Source organism: Elephantulus edwardii, unplaced genomic scaffold, assembly GCF_000299155.1.
Source record: "Elephantulus edwardii isolate Elephantulus edwardi_28Jun2011 unplaced genomic scaffold, EleEdw1.0 scaffold00158, whole genome shotgun sequence".
NCBI classification, from domain to species: Eukaryota; Metazoa; Chordata; class Mammalia; order Macroscelidea; family Macroscelididae; genus Elephantulus; species Elephantulus edwardii.
The window spans coordinates 7,388,089-7,412,911 of record NW_006399908.1 but is presented as its reverse complement, the minus strand read 5'-3'; the positions used below and the strand labels follow the sequence as shown (position 1 = coordinate 7,412,911).

Here is a 24,823-nt window from a genome sequence, read left to right as displayed (position 1 = left end):
GACATGTAAGGCATTTTAACTAACTCATGCTCTAGAAATACTGTAGAGACAGTCTAAGCCTGATCATCCTCTTTAACTCAAGTTTGGCAAGAGGATTATTTGGGCTGAGAATCTAAATGCTGGTTTATGCCATGACGCCTTTCACAGAGTCAAGTTTATATCCAGAGAGAACTTTAGTAAGGCTGATTATATACTTAGCTATATGAATTTTGTATTAAAATTATATTTATATTTTATATCAAACTTTATCACTTTAAACCTATTTTCTCATCTATAAAATGGAGGTAACAGTAGGCATCGTAAAGAGATTTGCCTAGTAGAAAGTATATGAATAATGCTTAGCCTTGTCCCTGACCTTTGATCAACACTCAGTTAATCACTGCCTTTGTTAATATTTTCATTTTTAGTCTTCACCTAGTATGGAGATGCTCCATAGTACATGACCCCAGTAGAGTGGACACCTTATCTGTCTGGTTTGACTGCATATTTCAGATTCTATAATAGTGCCTGCTACAAGACATTCAATATGTACTTGTTGAATATAAGGTAATGTAAAGATTTATAGTTATAAAATTTGTTATCATTAACTAATAATAGGAGATGAATGTAATTTTGTATTTTAAAACATTAAAATGTTTTCTTTTTCAGAATTAATTAGAATTCATCATAATGTCAGGTAAGTTTTGCGAACCAAATTTAACATGCTTTTTAGTGGTGAATTGTTTAATTGCTTTCCTCAATTGCATTCCTTTATTTTTGAAGTTGTTTCTATTATTGTTTAACATTAAGGGAATATATATATTTCTATTCATTTATACATTTCAACATTTATGTCTAAAGGAATTAAAAGTCAGTTAAGTGCTGAAAGATTTAAAGTGTGTGGGGAAAACTTGATAGAAGAAAAATAAAATACTAAGTAAGTCCGCTAAGAGATGATAGAATTAAAATCCTTCTAAGGACTTCAAGCCTACCTTGATGGAGGAGGACTGGAAAGTGAAAGAAAATGACATTTATGGGGATCGCATACTAAGACTAGGAAGAAACTTCTCCAGTCTCAATGATAAGACTTGGTGGTGGTGTCATTATGTGAGACTACAACTCAAAACGACCCTTTGAACAATAGCTCTGAACCTTGCCCTTTATTGAGCCAATCCCATTGACTCTGACACATCTGCACCCATTACCACAGTAATTCCTATCCCAGGTCTTCATCTCCTGAGCTGACCCTCCACTCTTCCAAGTATCATGTCCTTTTCCAAGGTATGGTCCCTACTGGCAACATACTCTAAGTATGTGAGATGGAGCTTTAAAATCCTTGCCTCCGAGAACAACCTTGTTTCACCCTCTCAAATACAGAGTTATCTGTTCTCTTGGCAGTCCATGGTGTGTTCAGTACTCTTCTCCAACACCACAACTCACAATATCATTCATAAAGAATGAAAACAGTTCATTACAAAGACAGGGAAGGAAGAAAAGAATCAAGAAGGATGCCAGAAGAGACTCTGAATATTGCACTAGAACACTGAAAAGCCAAAACAAAGGGAAGAAATCAAGAAGTCGAGAACTGAACAGAAGATTTCAAAGGACAGCACAAGATAATAAAGCAAAGTATGATAACAAAATGAGCAAAGAACTAGAGTCAGAAAATCAAAAGGAATTAACTCACTCACCATTTTTTAAACTGAAGGAACTGAAGAATCAATTCAGGCCCTGAGTTGCAGTACTTAATATGCTGTTGGTAGAATATTGAATGATCCATGAAGCATCAAAAGAAGATGAAAGGAGTACACAGTCACTGTATAAAACAGAATTGGCTGACACAGAAGAATTTACTTAAACAACATATGATCAAGATGAAGTGGTGATGAAGGTGAAAGTTCAAGCTGCTCTGCAGGAAATGGTAAAAAAACCAAAGCCCCAGTAATTGATGGAATACCAATTAACATATTTTAACCACAGATGCAACCGTGGACATATTCATTAGGTTGTGCCAAGAAATCTAGTGGACAGCTACCTGACCAGCTGACAGGAAGAGATCCATATTTGTTACTAGTCCCCCAAAAATTTGGTCCAACAGAGTTTGGGAATCTTAATATCACAAATACCATATGCAAGCAAAATCTTGCTGGAGATTATCCAAAAATGCTCACAACAATATATCAGCAGAGAATTGCTAGAAATACAAGTAGGGTTTTATAAGAAACCACTAGGCATTAGGGACATTATTGCCAATGTCAGATGGATCTTGGCTGAAAACAGTATCAGAAGAATGTTTATTTTTGTTTTCTTGATCATAAAAAGGCATTTGACTGTGTGGATCACAACAAATTGTGATTAACATTGGGAACAATGGGAATTCCAGAACACTTGATTGGGCTCCTGTGAAACCTATACTTAGACCAGGAAGCAGTCATTAGAATAGAGCAAGGAAACACTGCATGGTTCAAAGTCAGAAAAAGCATGAGACGGGGATCCATCCTGGCTCCATACCTCTTCAATCTATACGCAGAACAGATCATTTAGGAGGCTGAGCTTTATGAGGAGAAATGTGGCATTAGGATTGGAGGAAGACTCATCAACAACCTGAGTTATGTAGAGGACACAACCTTGATTGCTGAAACTGAAAAGAAACTGAAGCACTTGCTGTAGAAGGTCAAGGATTGCAGACTTCAATATGGATTGCAGCTCAATGTCAAGAAAAGAGATTCACCCACTGGGCCAACTGGCAGCATCATGATAGATGGTGAAGTTATTGAAATTGTTAACAGTTTCATCCTGTTTGAGCATCTACAATTAATCTATTCTTGGCACCTACAAACAAGAAATCAAAAGATGAATTGCCTTAGCAATGTTTGCTATCAGGTGTCTCAAGAGTATTTAAAAAAAAAAGAGTATTTAAAAGCAGTGATGTCAAGTCTAGAGACTGACATCTGATCCAAGCATAATGTTAAGAAAAGATATCTTTCTTGAAATTGACGCAGATTGTTTTTATAAAAGTAAGGTAAAATCTGATTCCCTAGAAATGTCAGTTAAATTATTGCTTAAATGTGATTGAGCATTTATTATGTTATGGTTTGTATTTACTTATACATATTTACTGTACAAAAAATATTTGAGAGGAAAACTAGTTTTTGCTATCTCTCCCTGTGCTGTTTACATTATATAAATAGAATAAAGACTTTTCTTATCTCTAGGGAGAAATTTATTTATACGGACAAGAGTCAGCTGAGCCATTAGTATGACAGCTCACTTTAATCACAATCATAATGAAGTTGATTAGTCTTACTTTATAATACATATTCCATATATATATGGAATAAAATAGCTGGTTTCACATTGGCTATATTTATTTTTTTTAAAGTTAACAATAAACACATACACAAATCAAGTTTATTATTATTATTAATATTAATATTAATATTCCCCCTTTATAAATCATTTCTCTCTCTTGCTTCCCAGGTGTTGTGCCCACAGCTCCTGAACAACAAGCCCGTGAAATGAAAACAGAGTCGCAAGAGCCAAAGTCTGATGCTCCTCCAGACTACACTCCCCAGGTTGTTCCAGGTCAGTCAAATATTCAGAATCTCCTATTGCCCCAAAAGGCCATAATGAGAGTTGACGCTTCTTTTTAAATTATGTATATAACATCTATTTGTTGTTACTGTTGATTGCTGTGGAGTCGAGCATGACTCATAGCGACCCTATGAACAAAAGGTCTGAAGCCTTTTTTTAATGATCCACTGTGACACTCCTGAATATCTCTCAGTTTGTTTTGGAAGCAGGAGTGGCATCCACTTCCTAAGCAACATGCCTCTGGAAGCTCTATGAACTTCGATAACACCTATTAGGTGACAAGAAATTGTTACATCTAGAATAAATTGATTCTTGCCATCACAGTTACAAGTTCCTAAAGAAGACGGGTTTGCAAATAATGAGGCTTTCTCTATACTTTCTTAAGGAAATATGAACAAAATGTAGAGGCACAGAAGATAGTAGATCATAGCTGACTCCTCCAGGGAGTAGAGGGGAGCCTTAACTGAGGAAATAAAATTTTACTGTCATAATTTGAAGTTTCCTAATCAAAATGGGAAAGGATAGTGTCCTGCAGAAAGGGCAACATGTCCAAACTCAAGGTCAATGGGAGCCTCTTCTGGGACTTCTCTAGAATAAATGGTGAGAAAGGTGCAGGGAAATAGAGATGAAGGGTCTTGAATGATAAAGATGTTATTGTTGTCATAAGCCATTAAGTTGGAACTTTCTCATAGCTTAGCATCCATTGGGCTTTCAGAGACAGTAAGTCACATGAGAGGAAATTGCCTTTCTTCCACAGCAATCTAGTGGATTTGAACCCTGTGCCAAAGGAGCTTGCAAATATTTTTATAAATCTAGCAGGGATACAGGGAGATTTGGTGGCCTACTGGTGGCCTACTTTGTTAACCCAAAGAAAAACGGTTTGACTTTATCAACTACTTCATGCCGACAAGATGGACATTCACTTCTCGTGTGATTTACTACTTCTGAAAATCCAATGGAGGGTCAGCTGTTGGTCTGTACATAACAAGAGAAACAGTAGGAACACAGGGAGCTCTGGTGGCCTAGTCAGTAGGGCTTTGAGTGGAAAAATAGCACCTTTTTTGCTTCAGATCTATTATCTGATCTGAGGTTAAACAATGGGCAATTTCTTTCCACGTGATTTGTAACCTGCACAAAATTTGCAGGAGGGATTTTGAACATTTCTTCATGTGTTTGATCACCATCTGAATGCCTTCTTTAGTGAAGTGTCTGTTCTTACTCTGTACTCATTTTGTAATTGAAATGTTTATCTTTATCTTGTTGAGGCTCTGGAGTATTCTATAAATTCTAGATATATGTCCCTTATTGGACATATCATTTACCAAATATTTTTTGCCAGTCAATGGCTTTCCTTTTTACTCTGTTGGAGAAGGTTTTTGATCTGTACTCCAGTAACAATAGCAAAGTTCAAGAGAGCAGCAAACAACAAATGCTGATGAAGTTATTCACTGTTGGTGGGAGTGTAAAATGATGTAACCGCTCTGGAAACCAGTATGGTGCTTTCTCAAAAAGTTGGAAATAGAAATACCAGTTGATCCAGCAATCCTACTACCAGGAATATACACTAAAGAAACCAGAACTGCCACTCAAACAGACATATGCACAACTATGTTTATTGCTGTGTTGTTCACAGTAACAAAGAGATGGAAGTAACCCAAGTGCCCATTAACAAATGAATGGATAAAGAAGCTGTGGTATATTCATGGAATGGAACACTACACAGCACTGAAAAACAAGAAACTTATAAAATATAATACAAAATGGGTGATCCTAGAAGGCATTATGTTGACTGAAATATCTCAGTCACAAAAGGACAAATACTGCATAATGCCACTATTTTAAAACAGGACTCACATGGGGGTTGAGGGAAAATTAAGAAAAGATGGGATAAATAATGAATAGTATCTGGCTAGCTAACAGATTAAGACAGGCCTGGAAGCAGGAGTAGCATCTACTTCCTAAACATGCCTGTGGAAATTCTATAAACTTAGAGAAAGGACAATAGCTATAGAACAAAGTTAAAGTCTTTTGTTTATGGGGTTAGTACTCGATGGCACTTAAAAACAACAATATATATTGAAAATCCCTTGTCTTCCATTTTGGACTTCCGTTGGCTTGACTCTATATGATAGCGCTCTTGTTTTGGTTGAGGGTCTGTGCAGATTTTTTCTTTATTTAAGCATTGTGTTTAGAGTCAATAATACCTGCAGGAATTTGAATTTAAGGCCAAGGTCTTGTCTCCATTTTGGAAACTGGGTGGAGCGACTGGACTCTGTAATATGGGCTCTCTTGTTTTGGCTGAAGGTCTTCGTGGAATGTTTGGGTGGTTTTGTTCTTGATTTTTTTTTTTAATGTGTCAAATGTGATAATGGTTATCCACAGTGAGCAGTGTGTGGTGGAGCTCCCCAATTAAAACAAGCTTAGAAGCAGGAGTGGCCTCCACTTCCAAAATAGTTTGCCTCTGTAAACCCTGTGAACCTGGAGAAAGGAAGAACGTTATACAAGTGCCCAGATCTTTTGTTCATAGGATCACTATGAGTTGCTACAACTACCACTTGATGGCACTTAACAACAACAACATTGTAACAGATGAGAGAAACAACTGCTTAAAAGGAATAAATGTTAAATATTATTTACATTACAACAGCCCAGAATAACAGGTGCATAGCAAAGTGGACTGGGAGGGGATGGGAGAATGGAGGAAATTTTGCAAGAATAAAAGAATCTTAGGGAACTCTGGTGGCCTAGTGGCAAGACGGTGCATTGCAATCCCAGAGGTATGTGGTTCAAATCTACCAGATACTCTCCTGGAGAAGGAGGGGCAATCTCCTCCTGTACCAGTCAGATCTGATTTGATGGTACACGTAAAAATAATACAATAAAAGTTTTAAAAAAAAAGAATAAAAGAATCTTTTTTTTAAGTATAAAAGAATCTTTTTAAACAGGAAATTGAACTGGGGAGTTGAGTAGGGAGGAAGAAAATCCAAGTCTTCTGTAAACTTTCATTAACGTATTAATAAAATAATTTAAAAAAAATTCACCAGAGGGTCAACTCTATTCTGACTTGATGACAATGAGGGTATGTGGCTTTTGTTGTTCTTTTAGTAGGGACTTGGGAAGTTTTGTGACCAAGTCCACAGGAAGTTGTGGTGCTCCCCCGAACACCACACTGTGCAGACAGTTTTAATCCATCAGCCGTTCTACGGGAAGAATTTGGACAATCTTCTCCTGTTCGACTTCTGTTATGTGCTGTTGAGTTGCCTGCAACTCATAGTGACCCTGTGTACAAAAACCCTAAACTTGGCTCTATCCTGTGGCAATCTTATTGTTTCTGACACACCTACCCCTCTTACCCCAGGCACTGAGTCAGTTCATCTCATTGAGGGTCTTCCTCTCTTGTGCTGTCCCTCCACCCTCCCAAGCATGATGTCCCTTTCCTAGGACTGGTCCCACCTTGTAATATGTCCGAAATATGTCAGATGAAGCTTCAGGATCCTTGCCTCCATGGAGCAGCCTGGTCTCACCTTCTCTAGGATGAACTTGTCTGTTCTCCTAGCCGTCCATGGTATATTCACTAGGCTTCTCCAGCACCACAGCTCAAAGGCAGTAATTCTCCTTCTATCATCCCTAGTCAGTGTCCAGATTTCTGATGCATAGAAAGTAATGTCAAAGACCATGGCCTGGATAGGTGCACCTTAATCTCCAGATTGACATCATTATTCTTCAGTACTTTGGAGAGGTTTCTGACAGCAGGCTTTCAGAATGCAATTTCTCTTTTAAATTCCTGGCTGCTGGTACCAAGTGTTAATTGCAGAGCCAAGCAAACTAAAGCTGTTAATAATTTCAATCTCTTCACCCTCTATCATGATGCTGCCAATAGGCCCAGTGGTGAGAATTTTTGTTTTCTTGATGTTGATCTTCAATCCATATTTAAGGCTAAAATCCTTGACCTTCATTGGAAAACCTGCTAGAGGGTCATTTCATAGCTCTTGGTCATTTCAAACTCTATTATAATGATTTTGAGTTTTCTGAGTAGGGAGTCAGAAAAATGGATATTTTTATCATGAGTGGATATTTAATACATTTTATTTTGTTTTAGAAAACACTTGCAATTTGAGAAATGAAATTTAAAAACTATCAGCTTTTTTTATAAGATACTTTTGATCAGCTTTCTATTCAAATATATTTCAATTGTAGCATAAATGTTTGAAACATCAGCAGATGTCACTTCAGAATCTGCAGATATATTTTTAATGTCTTAGAGAATTATGACAAGATGCAGTGACAGTTCTTACTTCATATTTAGAAATATTCATATAGAAGGCTGGGGTAGAAGCCACTAGGGGAGGCTGTAAGAGCACAAGAGAGATCCCTGTCTCTGCCGTCAACAGCCACAAAGCTGTTGTGGCGCCATAGGTTTCGATCACTATGATCGTTCAGCTCACGTCTCCCCTTAGGACATCCTTGTCCTTCTGGTGTGTGCAGACTGTTATACCGGATTCAGGAGCCAAACTCATCAGAACCAAAAGTCAAACTCACTGCTGTGGAGTTGATTCTGACTCATAGGTATCTTTCATCTTGTCTCTCAGGCTGTAAATCTTTATGGAAGGAGACTGCCTATCTTTCTCCAGGATAACCCATCATTGCTAAGTCAAAAGCAAGTTTTTTTACATGCCTAACACTGGACCAATTGGCAGCATCATGACAGATGTTGAAGAGATTGAGATTGTTGACAGCTTCAACTTGCTTGGCACTACAATCAATACTCTTGGTACTAGCAGCCAGGAAATTAAGACGAATTGCGCTGTAACAACAACAACAACAAGGTATATCTTGCGCCATCCAGATGACACCACCCTGCTCGCTGAAACTGAGAAAGACCTGAAGCACTTGCTGCAGAAGGTCAGGGATTGCAGCCTTCAATATGGATTGAAGAAAAGAAGATTCTCACCACTGGAATGGTTGACTGCATCATGATGGATGGTGAAGAGATTGAAACTGTTAACGGCTTTAGTTTGCTTAGCTCTACAATCAATATTCTTGTCACCAGCAGTCAGGAAATAAAAGACAAATTGCATTTGGAAAGTCTGCTGTCAGAGACCTCTCCAAGGTACTGAAGAGCAATGATGTCAATCTGGAGACTAAGGTGTGCTTTATATAGGCCATGGTCTTTACAGTCACTTGCTGTGTCCAAAGAGCTGGAAAATGACTAGGAATGATAAAAGGATAGGTGATGCCTTTCAGCTGTGGTGCTGGAGAAGAATATTGAATATACCATGGACTGCTATGAGAACAAACAGGTTCATCCCGGAAAGGGTTAAACCAGGCTGCCTCTTGGAGGCAAGCATTCTGAGGCTTCTTCTGACATACTTTGGACATATTGCAAAGAGGGACCAGTCCTTGGAGAGGGACATCATGCTTGGGAGGGTAGAGGGAAAGCACAAGAGAGGAAGCTCAATGGGATGGATTGACTCAGTGACTGGGTAATGGGAATAGGTGTGTCAGAGTCAGTGAATTTGGCACAGGATAGAGGAAGGTTTATGGCTTTTGTACATGGGGTAGCTATGAGTCACAAGTGACTCAACGGCACATAACAACAACAAAAATTGTATATCTTAGATAATTTAATTTTGCTAGTATAAAACCTATACTCACCCTAAGAAGCTATTGTGTGAACAAAGCAAGGGGAAATTGCAGCTTTTAAAATAAAGAAAAGTGTGCACCAGGGTTGTATCCTCTCTCATATCTATTCAATCATATGTTGAGTGAATCATTTGAGAGACTGACTTTACTGTATGAAGAGCAATGTGATATCAGGGTCAGAGGAAGACTTATCAACAAACTATGTTATGTCAGATGACACAATCTTGCTTGCTAAAAGCAAAAAGGACCTGTGGTTCTTACTGCAAAGGATCAAAGACTACAGCCCTCAACCTGGATTATATCTCAACATCAAGAAGACCAAAATCCCCACTACTGGCCCAGTAGGCGGCACCATGATAGAGGGAGAAAATATTGAAGTAGTCATTAATATTACCTTGCTGGGCTTCACAAACAACGTATATCCATGCAGTCAAGAAATCAAAAGATGTATTGCATTGGGAAAATCTTCTGTCAAGGACCTCTCCAAGGTGTTTAGAAGCAATTATGGCAGTTTAAAGACCAATGTGCATCAGATGCAAGTCATAGACTTTTCAATAACTTGTTATGCATCAGAAAATTGGATTATGAATAAAGATGACAGAAGATGAACTTTTGAGTTGAGGTATTGGAGAAGAGTACTGAATTATCCCACTGATTGTCAAAAAATCAAATCAATAAATATGACCTGGACAAGGTGCAGTGTGCCACTAGAGGGACAAGGATAGTGAAGCTTCATCTCACTTATTTTATTATGTTTTGGGGGGACTGCTTGTCCTTGGAAAAGGACATCATGTTTGGAAAGATGAAATGACATATTGACTGCAACAATGGGCCCAAGCATTGTCAGAGATGTTAAGGATGGCAGGGCTCAGATCCATTGCTTACAGGGTTGCTATGAGGCATAATGGACTCCACAGCACCTAGCAACAAGAAAGCATAACCAAGCTCTATGTGGCCATTTCTACAGGAAATTTCAATAATTTTAAATATGTTGTTGGTGTGTGCCATAGAGTCAGAACCGACCCATAGCTGACCCTCCGTCAAGTTTTCAGAAGCAGTTAATCACGCAGGAGGAGATTGCCCATCTTTCTCCCAAGGAGCAGCTGGTAGCCTCGAACCATGTGCTTTCAGGATTGCAGTGCAATTTCTTAACACAAGGCCACCAGATATAATCTGTGTAAAATTCGCTAATAACTCTATGTCCAAAGCATATATTCCCCTATTACAGAAACTGAAATACTACTCTTCCTAAGAACAATGAAATGCTTCTGTTCATCTGAGAAAATGTTATCTTCTCTACTCTATGTTTTAAAAAAAACCCACCACACACACACAAAACCTGGACAAAACCAGGAAATACCATTCAAATTAACACTGGAAAATAATATATTGCATCTCATACACTAATGATTTTTTAGTTATGAATTTTAGGTATAGATAATAACAAAAATTCCCTGACATCGCCACCTAGTGGCTGGATTGTATACTTCTATGTGATGATCAACACTAGATGTTTTTATACTTAAGGAACTCCCAAGGATTAAAATATTTAAGGTATTTAAAATACTTAGCTTTAATTAATGTCTCTAAATTCCGTCTGTAACTATTATTTGTATTAGATTTTATTCCTATTGTGGATACGTGTTCCAGCAGAAAAGTCTTTTGCTCCAGATATTTTTAAAACAATGTGATTGTTTCTGATAGCCTAGGGTTAAGAAGCTGTACTGCCGACCCACAGTCATGCAGTTCGAATCCACCAGCTGCTCTTTAGGAGACACATGGACAATCTCTTGTGCTGTTTGCTGTCTCTGAAAACCCCCTTGAAGTTCAGCCATGAGTTGATTCCAACTCAATGGAACGTATCAACTAGTCCTCACACTGTTTTCTGTATGTTACTGTTATATACAAAGATCTTTATTAAAATAACCACTAAATCACGGAATCAATGAAGAATAAGTGAAAGATCATATAGTTAAAACAAAGTTAAAGCATGGCTTCATACACAGCCAATCCTATAACCCTAAATGACAACTTCAAAGCTCAAAGAGGAGTGGTTTCTCATTTCTGGATAATATATGCTCATAATAAAAATTTTTCTATTGCATCTTTTAAAATATATTTTAAATAGCTCTTGTGGCCCAGTGGCAAGAGGAGGCTGCTCTGCAATCCTGAAGGCACTCGGTTTGAGGCCACCAGCCACTCCACGGGAGAAGGATGGGCAGTCTCCTCCCATGTGATTAACTGTCTCTGAAAATTCGCCGGAGGGTCAGCTATGGGTCAGTTCTGAATCCCTAATACTGAACAACTGCCCTGGAGAGTGTGAAACCTGATTGCTCCCTAGAGGCAAGGATTTTGAAACTCAGTTTCATATACATGGGCTATGTTGCCAGGAGGGAACAGTCCTTGGAAGTACCTCATGCTTGGAAGGGTGGAGAGTCAGCACAGGAAAAAAAGACCCTGGATGACTGTGTTGATGGGGGCAAGTATATCTGAGACAAGGAGATTGGCTCAAAGGTTCCAGAGCCATTGCTCATAGCATTGCTATGAGTAATATTCGACTCAATGGCACGCACGCACACACCCCCCGAATCTTAAACATACCATGGACCACCAACAAAACAAATAGGTCTGTCTTGGAGAGGATGAAACAGAGTTTCTCCTTGGAGGCTAGGATTTTGAAGCTCCATCTCACATACTTAGAGCACGTGGCCAGAAGGAACTGATCCTTGGAGAAGGACTTGAAAGGTGAAGGGACAGCGCAGGACAGGAAGACACCAGATAAGATGGCTTGATAAGTAATGTGTCAGGGTCAGTGAGACTGGCTCAGGACAGAGCAGGGTTCAGAGCTGCTGTACCTAGATCGCAGGCTACTCAATGGCACATAACAATAACAGATAAACACACAAACACATACAAGAAGGTGCATTGCAATTCTGAAGGCTTGTGGTTCAAATCCAGCTGCTTCGTGGGAGAAGGATGAGCAATTAACTACCCCTGGAAACCCACTGGAGAGTCAGCTATGGGTTGATTCTAACTCAAAGGTCCACAACATAACGAATATATATATTTGCCCTACACGTGTATTTATAAAACCAAACCTTTGCTGTTTCGCCATTTTTTTACATACACAATTCATCACAGTAACTGTATTTACCATGTTGTTCTGTCATAACCATCAGGCTTTGGATTTCTTAGGACAGTTTATCATAACTCCTAACAATCTATAAATACACACTGTGTCTTGTCAATAGTGCTTAATTCTATTTTATTATTCATGACTAGTCTGCTTCTTTTAAAAAAAATTACAATTGCAATTTATTGAATGGATCTGACAAATCTACAATTTAAAAGCACTCTATCAGGTTGCTTGTCAAACTGAGTTGTTGATGAGAAACCATGAACTGTTAACAAGTCACACAAAATAGACTTTAAAGTAATAATTGCTACTAGAGATAAAAACATTTTAAAAATTTAAAAAAAAACTACAAAAAACCTAGTTTATTTTTCATTATATTCAAGGATGCTGAAGTTATTAAAAGTAAATTCAGTTGTAAAACAATTTAAAATTGTGGAAAGAATCAATCCTTCAAGAAAACTATAATTATTATATGCAAATTTTGACATAAAATATTGTGATGGCAAAAACCTGTAAAGAACAATTAACAATCAAACAAGTTAGAAACCGCATCCTTTAATATAATGGACAGAACAACTAGAAAGATAAACAAGGAAACAGAATATTTGAACAAAACTCTATAATAATTATTCCTGACAAATGTTTAAAGGATAAATAACAATAATTATTCACAAATTCCTCCAAAAACATGAGTAAACACATTTTATTCTATAAAGTCTTATGACCTCCAAGGCAAAATTAGGCAGACATGCCAGAAGAAAAGAAAATTACAGGTCAATCATTCTTCTGAAGACAGAGGCAAGCCGTCAGCAAAGTGAAGAGAAATGGCTTACAAGCATCCATTAATAATTGGAATATGGACTGTATGAAGTATGAAGCTGAGAAATCTGGAAGTTGTTAACAGTGACATGGAATGCTTTGAAATAATTTGAATTAGTGTGTTGAAATTGACTAGTATCGGCCATTTTGCACCAGACAATTCCCTGATGTACTATGCTGGGAATGAAAAATTGAAGAAGATTGGTGTCTCATTAATTGTCAAAAAAGAGTATTTCAGAGCCAGGGGGTTGGGCGGGGACCCGGCTTGTCGGTGAGGCGTTGGCGGCTCTGCAGGTGGGTTCAGGCTTTGGGGGACCAGCCGCCAAAGTGATCCTGCTGGAGGTGAACAACCGCATCATCGAGGAGACGCTCGCGCTCAAGTTCGAGAACGCGGCCGCCAGAAACAAACCAGAAGCAGTAGAAGTAACATTTGCAGATTTTGATGGGGTCCTCTATCATATTTCAAATCCTGATGGAGACAAAACAAAAGGGATGATCAGTATTTCTTTGAAATTCTACAAGGAACTTCAGGCACATGGCGCTGATGAGTTATTAGAGTGTATGGAAGTTTCTTGGTCAACCCAGAATCGGGATACAATGTCTCTTTACCGTATGACCTTGAAAATCTCCCAGCCTCCAAGGATTCCATCGTGCATCAGACTGGCATGTTGAAACGAAATTGTTTTGCTTCTGTCTTTGAGAAATACTTACAGTTCCAAGAAGAAGGCAAGGAAGGAGAGAATAGGGCAGTTATTCCTTATAGGGATGATGAAACCATGTGTGTTGAGTCTAAAAAGGACAGAGTCACACGAGTCTTCAGCACAGTGTTCAAAGATGATGATGATGTGGTCATTGGAAAAGTGTTTATGCAGGAATTCAAAGAAGGACACAGAGCCAGCTACACAGCACCACAGGTCCTCTTCAGCCACAGGGAACCTCCTCTCGAACTGAAGGACACCGATGCTGCTGTGGGCGACAACATTGGCTATATCACCTTCGTGCTGTTTCCTCGACACACCAACACCAATGTCCGAGACAATACCATCAACCTGATCCACACGTTCCGGGACTACCTGCACCACCACATCAAGTGCTCTAAGGCCTATATTTTCACACACGTAGGTGGGCAAAAACATCTGACTTCCTCAAGGTGCTGAACTGTGCACGCCCAGATGCCGAGAAGAAAGAAATGAAAACAATCACGGGGAAGACGTTTTCATCCCATTAACTCTTGGGCACAGGAGAAGGAAGCGCCTAGCAACTGAAGGCTGAAACGCTTGCTACCTGATAATCGTAGCTTTTAATGTTGCACCCCTTCAGGTTCTTAAGGGATTCTCCGTTTTGGTTCCATTTGGTACACTTTTGGAAAATAATCTGCAGAAACGAGCTCTGCTTGCAAGGACTTCATATTTCCCAAGAATTGAAAAAGAATAACTCCACTTACTCAACTTAATTCCCTTTTTTATCTTCCCTCCTTCACTCCCCTTCCCTTCCACCCTCTTTTTCCAAGCTGTTTAGCTTTGCAATATGTTACTGATAATGAGTTGCAGTATAATGCAATCTTAACTTGTTTTCTCCTAAGTATTTGAGTTTAAAACTCCTGTATCTAAAGAAATACATTTGGGGTAATTAATAAAGAAAATTTTTCTATAGTAAAAAAAAAGTATTTCAAGTTCGGTCTTAAAGTACAGAAAGCTCCAGTGGCCTAGTTGTGCTGCTAAACCAAATGCAGCATTTCTTTTGTGGTTCAAATAAACTAGTGGCTCTTGGAAAGAAAGATGGATTGTCTTCTCCAGTGCAATTTACAGCTCCAGAAACCACTGGAGTCAGCTTTGAATTGGTTTTAGGTTGTTAGCCGTGATTGAGTCCTGAAGTGTAATGATGCCAGTCATAGCGTAATATCCATGCACATACAAGAAAGACCTGATAATACTATTACTCAAATACATAGTCATCAGCCATTGATGATGAAAATGAAGAGATGGCCTAGTGGTTAGGAGCTTCGTTGCCAACTAAAAGGCACACAGTTCAAATCCAGCAGCTGCTCCATGGGAGAAAAATAGGCAGTCTTCTCACAAGTGATTTACTGACTCTGAAAACCTGCTAGAGTCCGCTATGAGTCAGTTCTGACTCGACGGTACATACAACATATAACAACAGCCAACTTCGGAAGTCTGAAATTGCTTGAGCGTGCAATGAAGTTGCACTAATAATAATTGGTGACTGGAATTCAAAATTGGTAACAAAGAAGGGCTGGTAATTTTAAAACATAAAAAATAAGGCTTTAGATCACAGGATAGAATTTGATACAATCAATGATTTGCTTGTTGCAAATACCTTTTGAAAAAACATAAATGACAAGTATACACATAGGCCTCAATTGAAGGAATACACAAGAATCAGATTGATTACATCTGTAGAAAGAGTGGAAAAGTCCATTACCGTCAACCAAAATAAGGTCAGGGACAAGCTGTGGAACAAACAACTAATTATTTGTATGCAAGTCCAAACTGAACCAGATGAAAACTTGTACAGGTCCATGAAAGCCAAACCGCTACCCCAAGTTTATTCCACCTAAATTTAAAAAAAAAAAAAAAAAAAGGTCTCAAAATATATTTGATGCATTGAAAACTACTGACTGAAGATCAGATGAATTTTGGAATAACCTCAAAGACATAATCCATGAATAAATAAAAATATCATTTGAAAAAAATCATTTAAAAAGATAAGGGGGAAGAACACCTAAATAGGTGTCTTATAACCTAAAAGGAAAGCATTATGAAATAAGAACTGAACAGAAGATTTCTACTAGCAACTTGAGAAATATAACAATGAGATGTGTCAAGACTTGGAATTAGAAAGCCAAAAGGTAAAAACACACTCGGCATTTCTCCAGCTGAAAGAATCGAAGACCAAATTTAAGGCATACGCTGCCAAACTGAAGGACTCTATGGGCAAAAGGCTGAATGAGAAAGAATAAAGAGTGGAAGGAATACACAGCACTACTGCACCAGGAAGAATTGATCCACGCTGAGCCATTTCAGGAAGTTGTCTATAATCATGAGCAAATTGCACTGAAAGGAAAGGTTCAGGCTGCACTGAAGACACCGGCTAAAAATAAAGCTCTGAGAATTGATGAAATAATAGTCTCATTGTTTCAGCAAACAGAAGCAGCCTTGTGTATGTCACTCACTTATACCAAGAAATTTAGAAGACAGGTTCCTGGCCAACAAACTATAAGCCCTCCATATTGCTTCCTCTTTTTATTTTTAAGAGATGATCCCACAGAATGCAAATATATCAAACACTCTCATTAATACCAGGTGCAAATAAAATTTTACTGAGGAACATTAGAAGTGACAACAGCAATACATTGACAGGAAATTGTAAAAATTGGTGCAGGATTCAGAAAAGGCCTTGGAAAAAAGGATTTCATTGTTGGCATCAAATCGATCTTGGTGAAAACAGAGAAAAACAGAAAGATCTTCACTTGTGTTTTATTGACCACACAAAGGCATTTAACTGTGGTCGTAATAAATTGTCAATAAAATTGAAAAGAATGGAGGTTGTACTCTGGTGGAACCGCATATGCACTAAGAAGTGATTGTTAAAACAGACTGAGAGGATAGCCTGTGGTTTAAAATCAGGAAAGACATTTGTCAGGGTTGGACCCTTTCTCTCTACCTGGTAAATCTCTATACTGCACAAATAATTTGAGAAGTTGGCCTATATGAACTAGATAAAGATGCATCAACAACTTACATTATGCAGATGACACCACCTTGCTTGTAGAAGGTGAAGAAAACTTAAAGCATTGAAAAAGATCAAAGACTATAGTGGTTTTTTTTTTACATTTTTTTATTTTAATTGTAATTTTGCAGAAAATTTATATTTTCATTCCTTTATTTATTGTTGAAAACTTCCCCCCTCCAACCCAATCCTCTTTGCAATGCACCTCTTATTTTGGATTGCTTCTTTTAAACAGTTCTTTCCTTCATCTGTTCCAACACAATGTTTATTTTTATCCACTCTTTTCCTCTTCTCCTCCCAATCCCCCATGTCAATCCTATCTTATAACAGTGGTGCTATACAGCATTTGCCTTTTTGTGACTGAGGTATATCACTGAGCATAATGTCCCCCAGGGTCCACCATGTTGTGTAATGTTTTACAAGTTCATTGTTCTTCAGTGGTGTGTAGTATTCCATTGTGTGAATATACCATAGTTTTTCTATCCATGTGTTTGTTGATGGGCACTTGGGTTCCTTTCATCTCTTTGCTATTGTGAATAACACAGCAATTAACCCTGAAGTGCACACATCTGTTTGGATAGCGGTTCTGGTTTTTTCAGTGCAATTGCTGCATCAAATGGTATTTTTATTTTCAACTTTTTGAGAAAGTGCCAAACTGCCTCCCATAGTGATTGTACCATTTTACACTCCAACCAGAAGTGATTAATGGTTTCAATCTCTTTACATCACCAACATTTATAACTTGCTGCTCTGTTGAACTTTGCTATTGTTACTTTGGTGAGATGATATCTCAGAATTGTATTTATTTGCATCTCCCTGATACCTAGGATTACACCTCACAATAAAGAAAACGAAAATCCTCACAACTGGAAAACAGGTCACATTATGATAGATGGAGAAAAGATTGAAATTGTCAATGATTGTATTTTACTCGGATCCACAATCAACAATCATGGTAGTAGCATTCAAGAAATCAAAAGACGTGTTGCATTATCAAAGTCTGCTATCAAAGGCCTCTCCAAGGTACTGAGAAGCAAACATGTCAGTTCAAAGCCTAAGATACACCTGACTCAAGCCATAGAATTTCAGTGGCTTCGTATGTATGTAAAAGTTAAGTAATAAAAAGGGAAGGTCTAAGAAGAATTGATACCTTTGAATTATGGTATTGACAAAGAGCTCAGTAATTCATGGACTGCTAAAAGAGCAAATAGACTTGTCTTGCAGCAAGTGCATCTACCACCTTACTTAGAGGCAGGATGGTGGGACTTTGTCTCAAATACTTTGAATATGCTGTTTGGAGGAATCAGTCTCTGCGAAAAGACATCATGCATGCAAATGTGGAGATAAAGAAAGGAAGACTCTCAACAAGATTATCTGGCACAAGGACTGAAACAATAGATTTAAGCACAGCAGAGATTGTGAAGATGACAGGATTGGACAAAGTTTTGATCTGTCGTACATTGAGTTACTAGGAGTTAGAGGTAACGCAATGGTATCTAACAACAGCAAAGAAATATGTTACTCTTCACTTTTCATAACGATAAAAAATTCATCAGGGCCTGATTGGAATGCTAAATTTAAGAGATGCTGGAATGATAGGGAGTTCAAAAACACGCTGATGGAGATAAACACAAGTAATTGAATCTTCAGCAAGTAGCATATCCATTTAAATGTCCCTCTGAAATTCGTTGTCATGTCAGCTGACACGTAGCAGCCCTATCTCTGTACTCTCCCTGGTCCTCATAATCCCTGAGTGAAACCTTCTCTGATCCTCATAATCTCTGATCGAAACCCTCTCTGATTCTCATAATTTCTGTTGTGTGTATGTCTATTGCTGAAGTCACTGAACCTATTGTCGAATCTACATTACTGAGGTCTTCTTTTTCGCTGACCCTCTGCTTTGCTGAGTGTCTTTCAGGGACTGGCCTCGCCTGATAACAGGCCCAAAGTATGCGAGATAAAGCTTGCCATTCCTGCCTCCAAGAGTCTCTCCTGTTGTTTTTTCAAGACAGATGTGTTTGTTCTTTTGCAGCCCTTTCAATACTCTTTGACAACAAACACCACAGTTCAAAGGCAGCCTTTCTTCTTTGGTCTTCCTTGTTTTTGTCTAGTTTTCATAAGTATATGAAGCAAATGAAAATACTATGGTTTTTGGCCCACCTTCATCTTTAAACAGGAGTAGGGGTAATTGATACGTGATTTACCCAATGCATCATAATTATTAATTCCATGGGTTTTGGGTGTGGGTCCAAGTGAAATGAACCCATTATAACCACATAACTCTTTTCTCCATATATTATGATGTCGCTTTTTTGGCCCAGTTGTGAGAATTTTCATTTTGTGTTGGAGTGGCTTTAATACCTTTACATTTGACAACTATTGTGGGCAAGCTCAGGATTGCACCATGTATCATTCTGTTACGCAGATAGCCACCATATAGCCGCAGATAGTCAAATTTATGGCAACTAAAAACAACAAAACTATTTTTTTGAACTTAAAAAGTAATTGTTGTTGTGTGCTGTCAAGTTAGAACCAAGTTATAGCTGAACTTTGAGTAGATTTTCAGAGCCAGGAATCACTCAGGTGGAGGTTACCCCTCCTTCTCTATGGGATGCAGTAGTAAATTCAAATTACATGGCTTTGGCATTTCAGCACAGCTTCTTACCTCTAGGCCACCAGAGGTCCTAAAAAGTAATGTTGTTGTTGTTGTTGTGTACCATAGAGTTTGAACCAACCCATAGCTAACCTTCTGACGAGTTTTCAGAGGCAACTAATCACACGGGAAGAGATTGCCTATCCTTCTTCCACATAGCAACTGGTGGCCTTGAACTGCATGTCTTCAAGATTGCAATGCAGCTTCTTGCCATAGTAAACACAACAAGTATGTATTGGCCAGTCCTTGTGCTTCCCAAACCCTAAGGCATAGAGATGCTAACCAGTTACTTAATAGTTCAAACCTTACTTTTGCAACTCTGTAGTTGAGATACCTATGTCAGAAGGTTTGTGAATATATAATGAGTCAGCAGTCCATTACTTTATTATCACAAGGTTGTTGTTGTTGTTGTGTACCATCGAGTTAGAACTCACTCATAGCTGCCACTCTAGAAGGTTTTCGGAGACAGTAAATCACCGAGGAGGAGACTGCCCATCTTTCTCCTCCAGTTGGATTTGAATTGTGTACCTTTCGGTTGAAGGTCTTTCTCTCCTTTACTGGCCCTCTACTCTTCCCAACATCATGTCCCTCTCCAAGGAGTAGCACCTCCTAGAAGATCTTGAACTAGGCGGATTGACACGGTGACTGCTGTAATGGGCTCTTGTGTGTCAGAAAGTGTGAGGATGGCGCAGGATAGAACTGGATTCAGATCTTTCATTCATAGGGTTGCTATGAGTCGTACTCAACTCGACAGCACCTAACTACAACAACCTTTGTTTTGGTTGACAGCACAACTTCTCACCAGTAAGCCACCAGAACTCTTGTATTACAAGGAACACTTGCTGAAAGTGAAGTGTTTTGTTATTTTTAAGAATACATCATGTGGCCTAGATATTTGTTTAAAAAATGTTAAGTTTCACACGTTATGATTTTAACAATAAGTAATACTTGTGTTTATTTTTTCCACACAGAGCCCCCTGGACCAGTTGGAAACTATCCACCTGCAAACTACCCAGGAGGCTTGCCTATGGCTTACTACAGTCCACAACAACCCAATGTCTTCCCTATGTACCAGCCAACTGGTCATACCCAAGCAATTCAGTATCAGCCTGGCAAACAACCTATGCAGTATCCTATGCAGTATCAGCCTGCTCTAATAAACTGGATGCCAGTGCCAGCACCTATGCTGAACTGCCCACCTGGTCTGGAATGTTTAGCTCAGGTATCCCGCAGAAATCTACATCATTTTCATATGACATATGACTACAGAGATCTACCAAGAAAAGATAAATAGCTAAATAGAGCCCGATTGTTACTGATGTTAATATCTCTTTTGTGCAACCATCAGAATGATCAGGCAAATGTCTGAAATGTTTAAAGGGGAATTGTTGTTGTGTACTGCAGAGTCAGAACCAACCCATAGCTGGCTTTCTGGCAGGTTTTCAGATGCCGTGAAGAAGATTGCCCATCCTTCTGCAGACCAGCTAGAGGGTTTGAACCACATGCCTTTGGGATTGCAGTACAGCTTCTTGTCCCTCTACGCCACCAGAGAATAGAGAAAATAGAATGTTCTCAGGGGGGAAAGCTATGCTTTTTTTAAAAAATAAAAGAGCGAGAATGAGATAGAGTTTTAAGATATTGAAAATGTCTTATTTATAGCAAATAAAAAATAATAAAGTTAATAAAAGAAAATTAGAGCAGCTGGAGCTCTGATGGTTTAGTTGATATTATGTCGCACTAGGAACCTCTGATGGCCTAGTGGTAAGATGCTGCTTTGCAATCCAATGGCACATGGTTTAAATCCACCAGTTGGTCTTCAGGAAAAGGATGGGCAATCTTCTTTACTGCCCCTGAAAACCCACTGGAGGTCAACTATGGCTTAGTTCTGACTGACAGTACACCACACCAACAATAACTATTAACTTCTCAAGGGTCAGCTTCTTAGTAGTGTCTAATTAGATAAACTTCTTCCACAGTAAAGAACATCATTACTTAAGGATATTTTGTTCAACACTGGACATTCTTATTACGATCTTGATATACTGAAAAAAATATTGATATCCTAGACTGCTTTTAAAGGCACTGTAAGCCATTTTAGTGGCTACTTTTGAAACTTTATAGACTGTGTTTAGACTTTCCTTACGTAATTCTGTTTTCATACAATCATGCAGCAAATGTCTCTTAATTATGGTTGAATGGTGTCCTCTCTACACTCTCCTATAATCAATCACACCATAAAATTTTAATACCCATTTAAAAAGTCTTTCAATTTCACTAATTTTGTTATCCATATATTTTTTTCATTAACTTATCTATCCAACAAATATAGAATGAGATATGGCAGGTCAGACAAAATTCAGGGTTTGGGGACTAAGAAAGATTTAAATGTGTATAAAATATAATTAATATTTTCACATAGAAAGCTTCATCTCTACTAAAATATTCTCAAGGATAATGGAAAGTAGGTTAAACTGTCTATCTTTGAAGTGATTAAATAAAATAAAGATTCCATTTTGTCTAGTGGTACTCTCAACTTCCCTTTTCAGAATGTCCCATCTCAAACTTTTTCTTGTCCTTTATACTAATCTCACTGAGATATTTGCTGCTTTCCAAATACCTTCCCCTCCTTGTTAATTTTGCATCTGAGGAAGGAAAGTCCATGTATTACTTAGCGGTATCTGTGGAATAATTTAAAGTAGGTCACTCCTTTGTTTGGATTGAAGCTCAACATCAAGAAAACAAAGATTCTCACCACTGGACCAATTGGCAACATCATGACCATGGTGTTGAGACTGAGATTGTTCACAGCTTTAGTTTGCTTGGTTCTACAATAGATACTCTTAGCACCAGCAGCCAGGAAATTAAAAGACTAATTGCACTGGGAAAGTCTGTTGTCAGAAATGTCTCCAAAGTTTTGAAGAGCAATGATGTTAGTCTGGAGACTAAGGTGCACCTGATCCAGGCCATAGTCTTTGCAATAACAACATACACCAGAGAGCTGGACAATGACTAGGGGTAACAGAAGGAGAATTGATGCCTTTGAGCTGTTGTGCTGGAGAAGAGTATTGAATATACCATGGACTGCCAGGAGAACAAACAAGTTCATCCTAGAGAGACTGAGACCAGGCTGTTCCTTGGAGGCAAGGCTCCTAAAGTTTCATCTAACCTACTTTCAACATGTTACAAGACAAGACCAGTCCTTGGAGAGGGACGTCATGCTTGGGAGGGTGGAGTGACAGCACAGGAGAGGAAGACCTTTGATGAGATGGACTGACTCAGGGACTGGGGTCATGGAGGTAGATGTGTCAGAGATAGTAAGACTGGTACAAGATAGAACAGGGTTTAGGGCTGTTGTACATAGGGTCACGATGAGTCACCTCAGGCGATTTGACAGCATATAACAACAACTCCTTTGTGATGATCTCATGGCTAATTTGGTAAATATCTCATGGCTCATTCTTCCCAAACCAATGAAAGGCAGCCAGGATGGCCTAGAGGCAAGAAGCTGCTCTGCAATCCTGAAGGTACATGTTTGAGTCCACCAGCTGCTCTGAGGGAGAAGGATGGAGAATGGGCAACTCTGTGCAATAAACTGCCTCTGAAAATCCCCCAGAGAGTTAGCTGTCGGTCGGTTCTGACTCCATGGGACACAACAACGAACCATTGGGAGAGCTCTGGTGGCTTTGTGGGAGGAGTTGCACTGCCAATCAAAAGGCACAAAATTTGAATCCACCAGCTCTTCCAAGGAGGAGAGGTGGCTCACCTCCTGTGCAATTTACAGCCTCCTCAGAAAATCCACTGGAGGGTCAGCTGTGAGTCAGTTCTAAGTCAGTGGTGCACCATAACAGCCAAGCCACTGAGTGAATTGCTTTCTCTCATGCAGTCTGTGAAAAATTGTCCTGAGCAACTTCAGTCCAGAGGCAACATCAGAAAGACTGAGAAATTGACAGAGCCAGGAATGAATGATCTCCATAAACGTAGTCTTTTCTAGATACTCTCACTGTATCAAGTAAGCAATTTTCTCATATTCAGGGAAAGTAAAGGGATTTTCCCCCCTCTAGCCTAGGAAATTGTGCTAATAAGTATCTGATCAGGTACAGAGAACCAACTTCACTTGAGAAAATGCTTTTAGTTCATGTCATTCAACTTCACAATGTTATCTTTAGTATCTGTAGATATGTATTAATTATCATTTCCTCAATGTTATTTTTTAATACTAATTGGATTTCAATTTGTTATTTCTTTCTCTACTAATTAATTACCTTGTCCTATCCCAACAGCTGGACAATATACATGTTCATCAGCATCTGGAGCCTTTGCAAAGTATGTATCATTTTATAATGTTCAGCAGCATTTTAAATAAGGAGAAATGTCCATCGTCCAATATCTTCATTATATTGATTATCTTTGTGGCTCAGGAAGAAAAATACCTGAACAAAACTGCCTTACCTTGTCTTCAAGAAAGTAATTAGAGTGGTTATTTGTATGCTTTTATCTGTTTTTATATATTATCATAACATGCATGGAAAAGACTTCGTTGGGCACATGCCACCACTCTTTCCATATGCCTCCTCTTTCATAGTTACTCTTCAGAGATGGAAAAGGAGCTAGGAGATGAAGTGAACTAACAGATGTGCCCTAACCAGCTAGCCAGTTGCAGAGCTGGGGCGAATATTCAGAATTAAATTCAGGTCCAGTGTCTTTTCTTTGGACAGCAGATGAAATGAGCCCAGGAAACAGAAAGCCTGCTCTCTGCTTTTCAATGCAGGAATGTTGTTGGACCACATAGCATCAGTTCTATACATTGGTTTCATCACCCTGGACTTTTCTGTTCCTATTCTCTTAGTATATTTTATGAGTTGGTCTGGTGTATGTATCATTTAATCCAAATAATCCTTATGATTAAAGTTTCATAAACTCAATTTGGCAGGTCACATATCTGTATTTGCACTTGGTATAAATATATCCATGTATATCATGGAGCCAGCTAGGGGTGGTTTTGTTACATTTCTTAATCATAACCAAGTGAAGGAATGAATTGCTGGTCTTAATGTGTAGGATTATATTCTCAGTGTGTATCAAGGCCAAGTGGTATAATATTGCCGACAGAGGCCTACTTTGGTGAGTAACCACTGGTGTCTTAACAACTTGCTGTCAGCAGTCTAAGGTGCTGTATTGGTCCCTCCCTGTCTGGGAAGCAAAGAAAAGCAAATAAAAGATGTGTTGAAACAATTAGTTCAAAAAGTCAT

General features: G+C 38.6%; 1 protein-coding gene and 1 pseudogene across 1 annotated transcript in view; both read left to right on the top strand.

Moving 5' to 3' along the window:
- The first annotated feature begins 669 nt into the window (after window positions 1-669).
- The window catches only part of PLSCR4 (phospholipid scramblase 4), a 48,624-nt gene continuing 24,470 nt past the window's right edge, over window positions 670-24,823 (top strand). The window contains exons 1-4 of the mRNA XM_006895121.1: window positions 670-676; window positions 3,460-3,564; window positions 20,546-20,796; window positions 23,855-23,897. Of these exons, the coding sequence (XP_006895183.1) occupies window positions 670-676; window positions 3,460-3,564; window positions 20,546-20,796; window positions 23,855-23,897 (406 nt within the window). The remainder of the gene's footprint in view (window positions 677-3,459; window positions 3,565-20,545; window positions 20,797-23,854; window positions 23,898-24,823) is intronic.
- On the top strand, window positions 13,505-14,399 carry LOC102843987 (annotated as a pseudogene).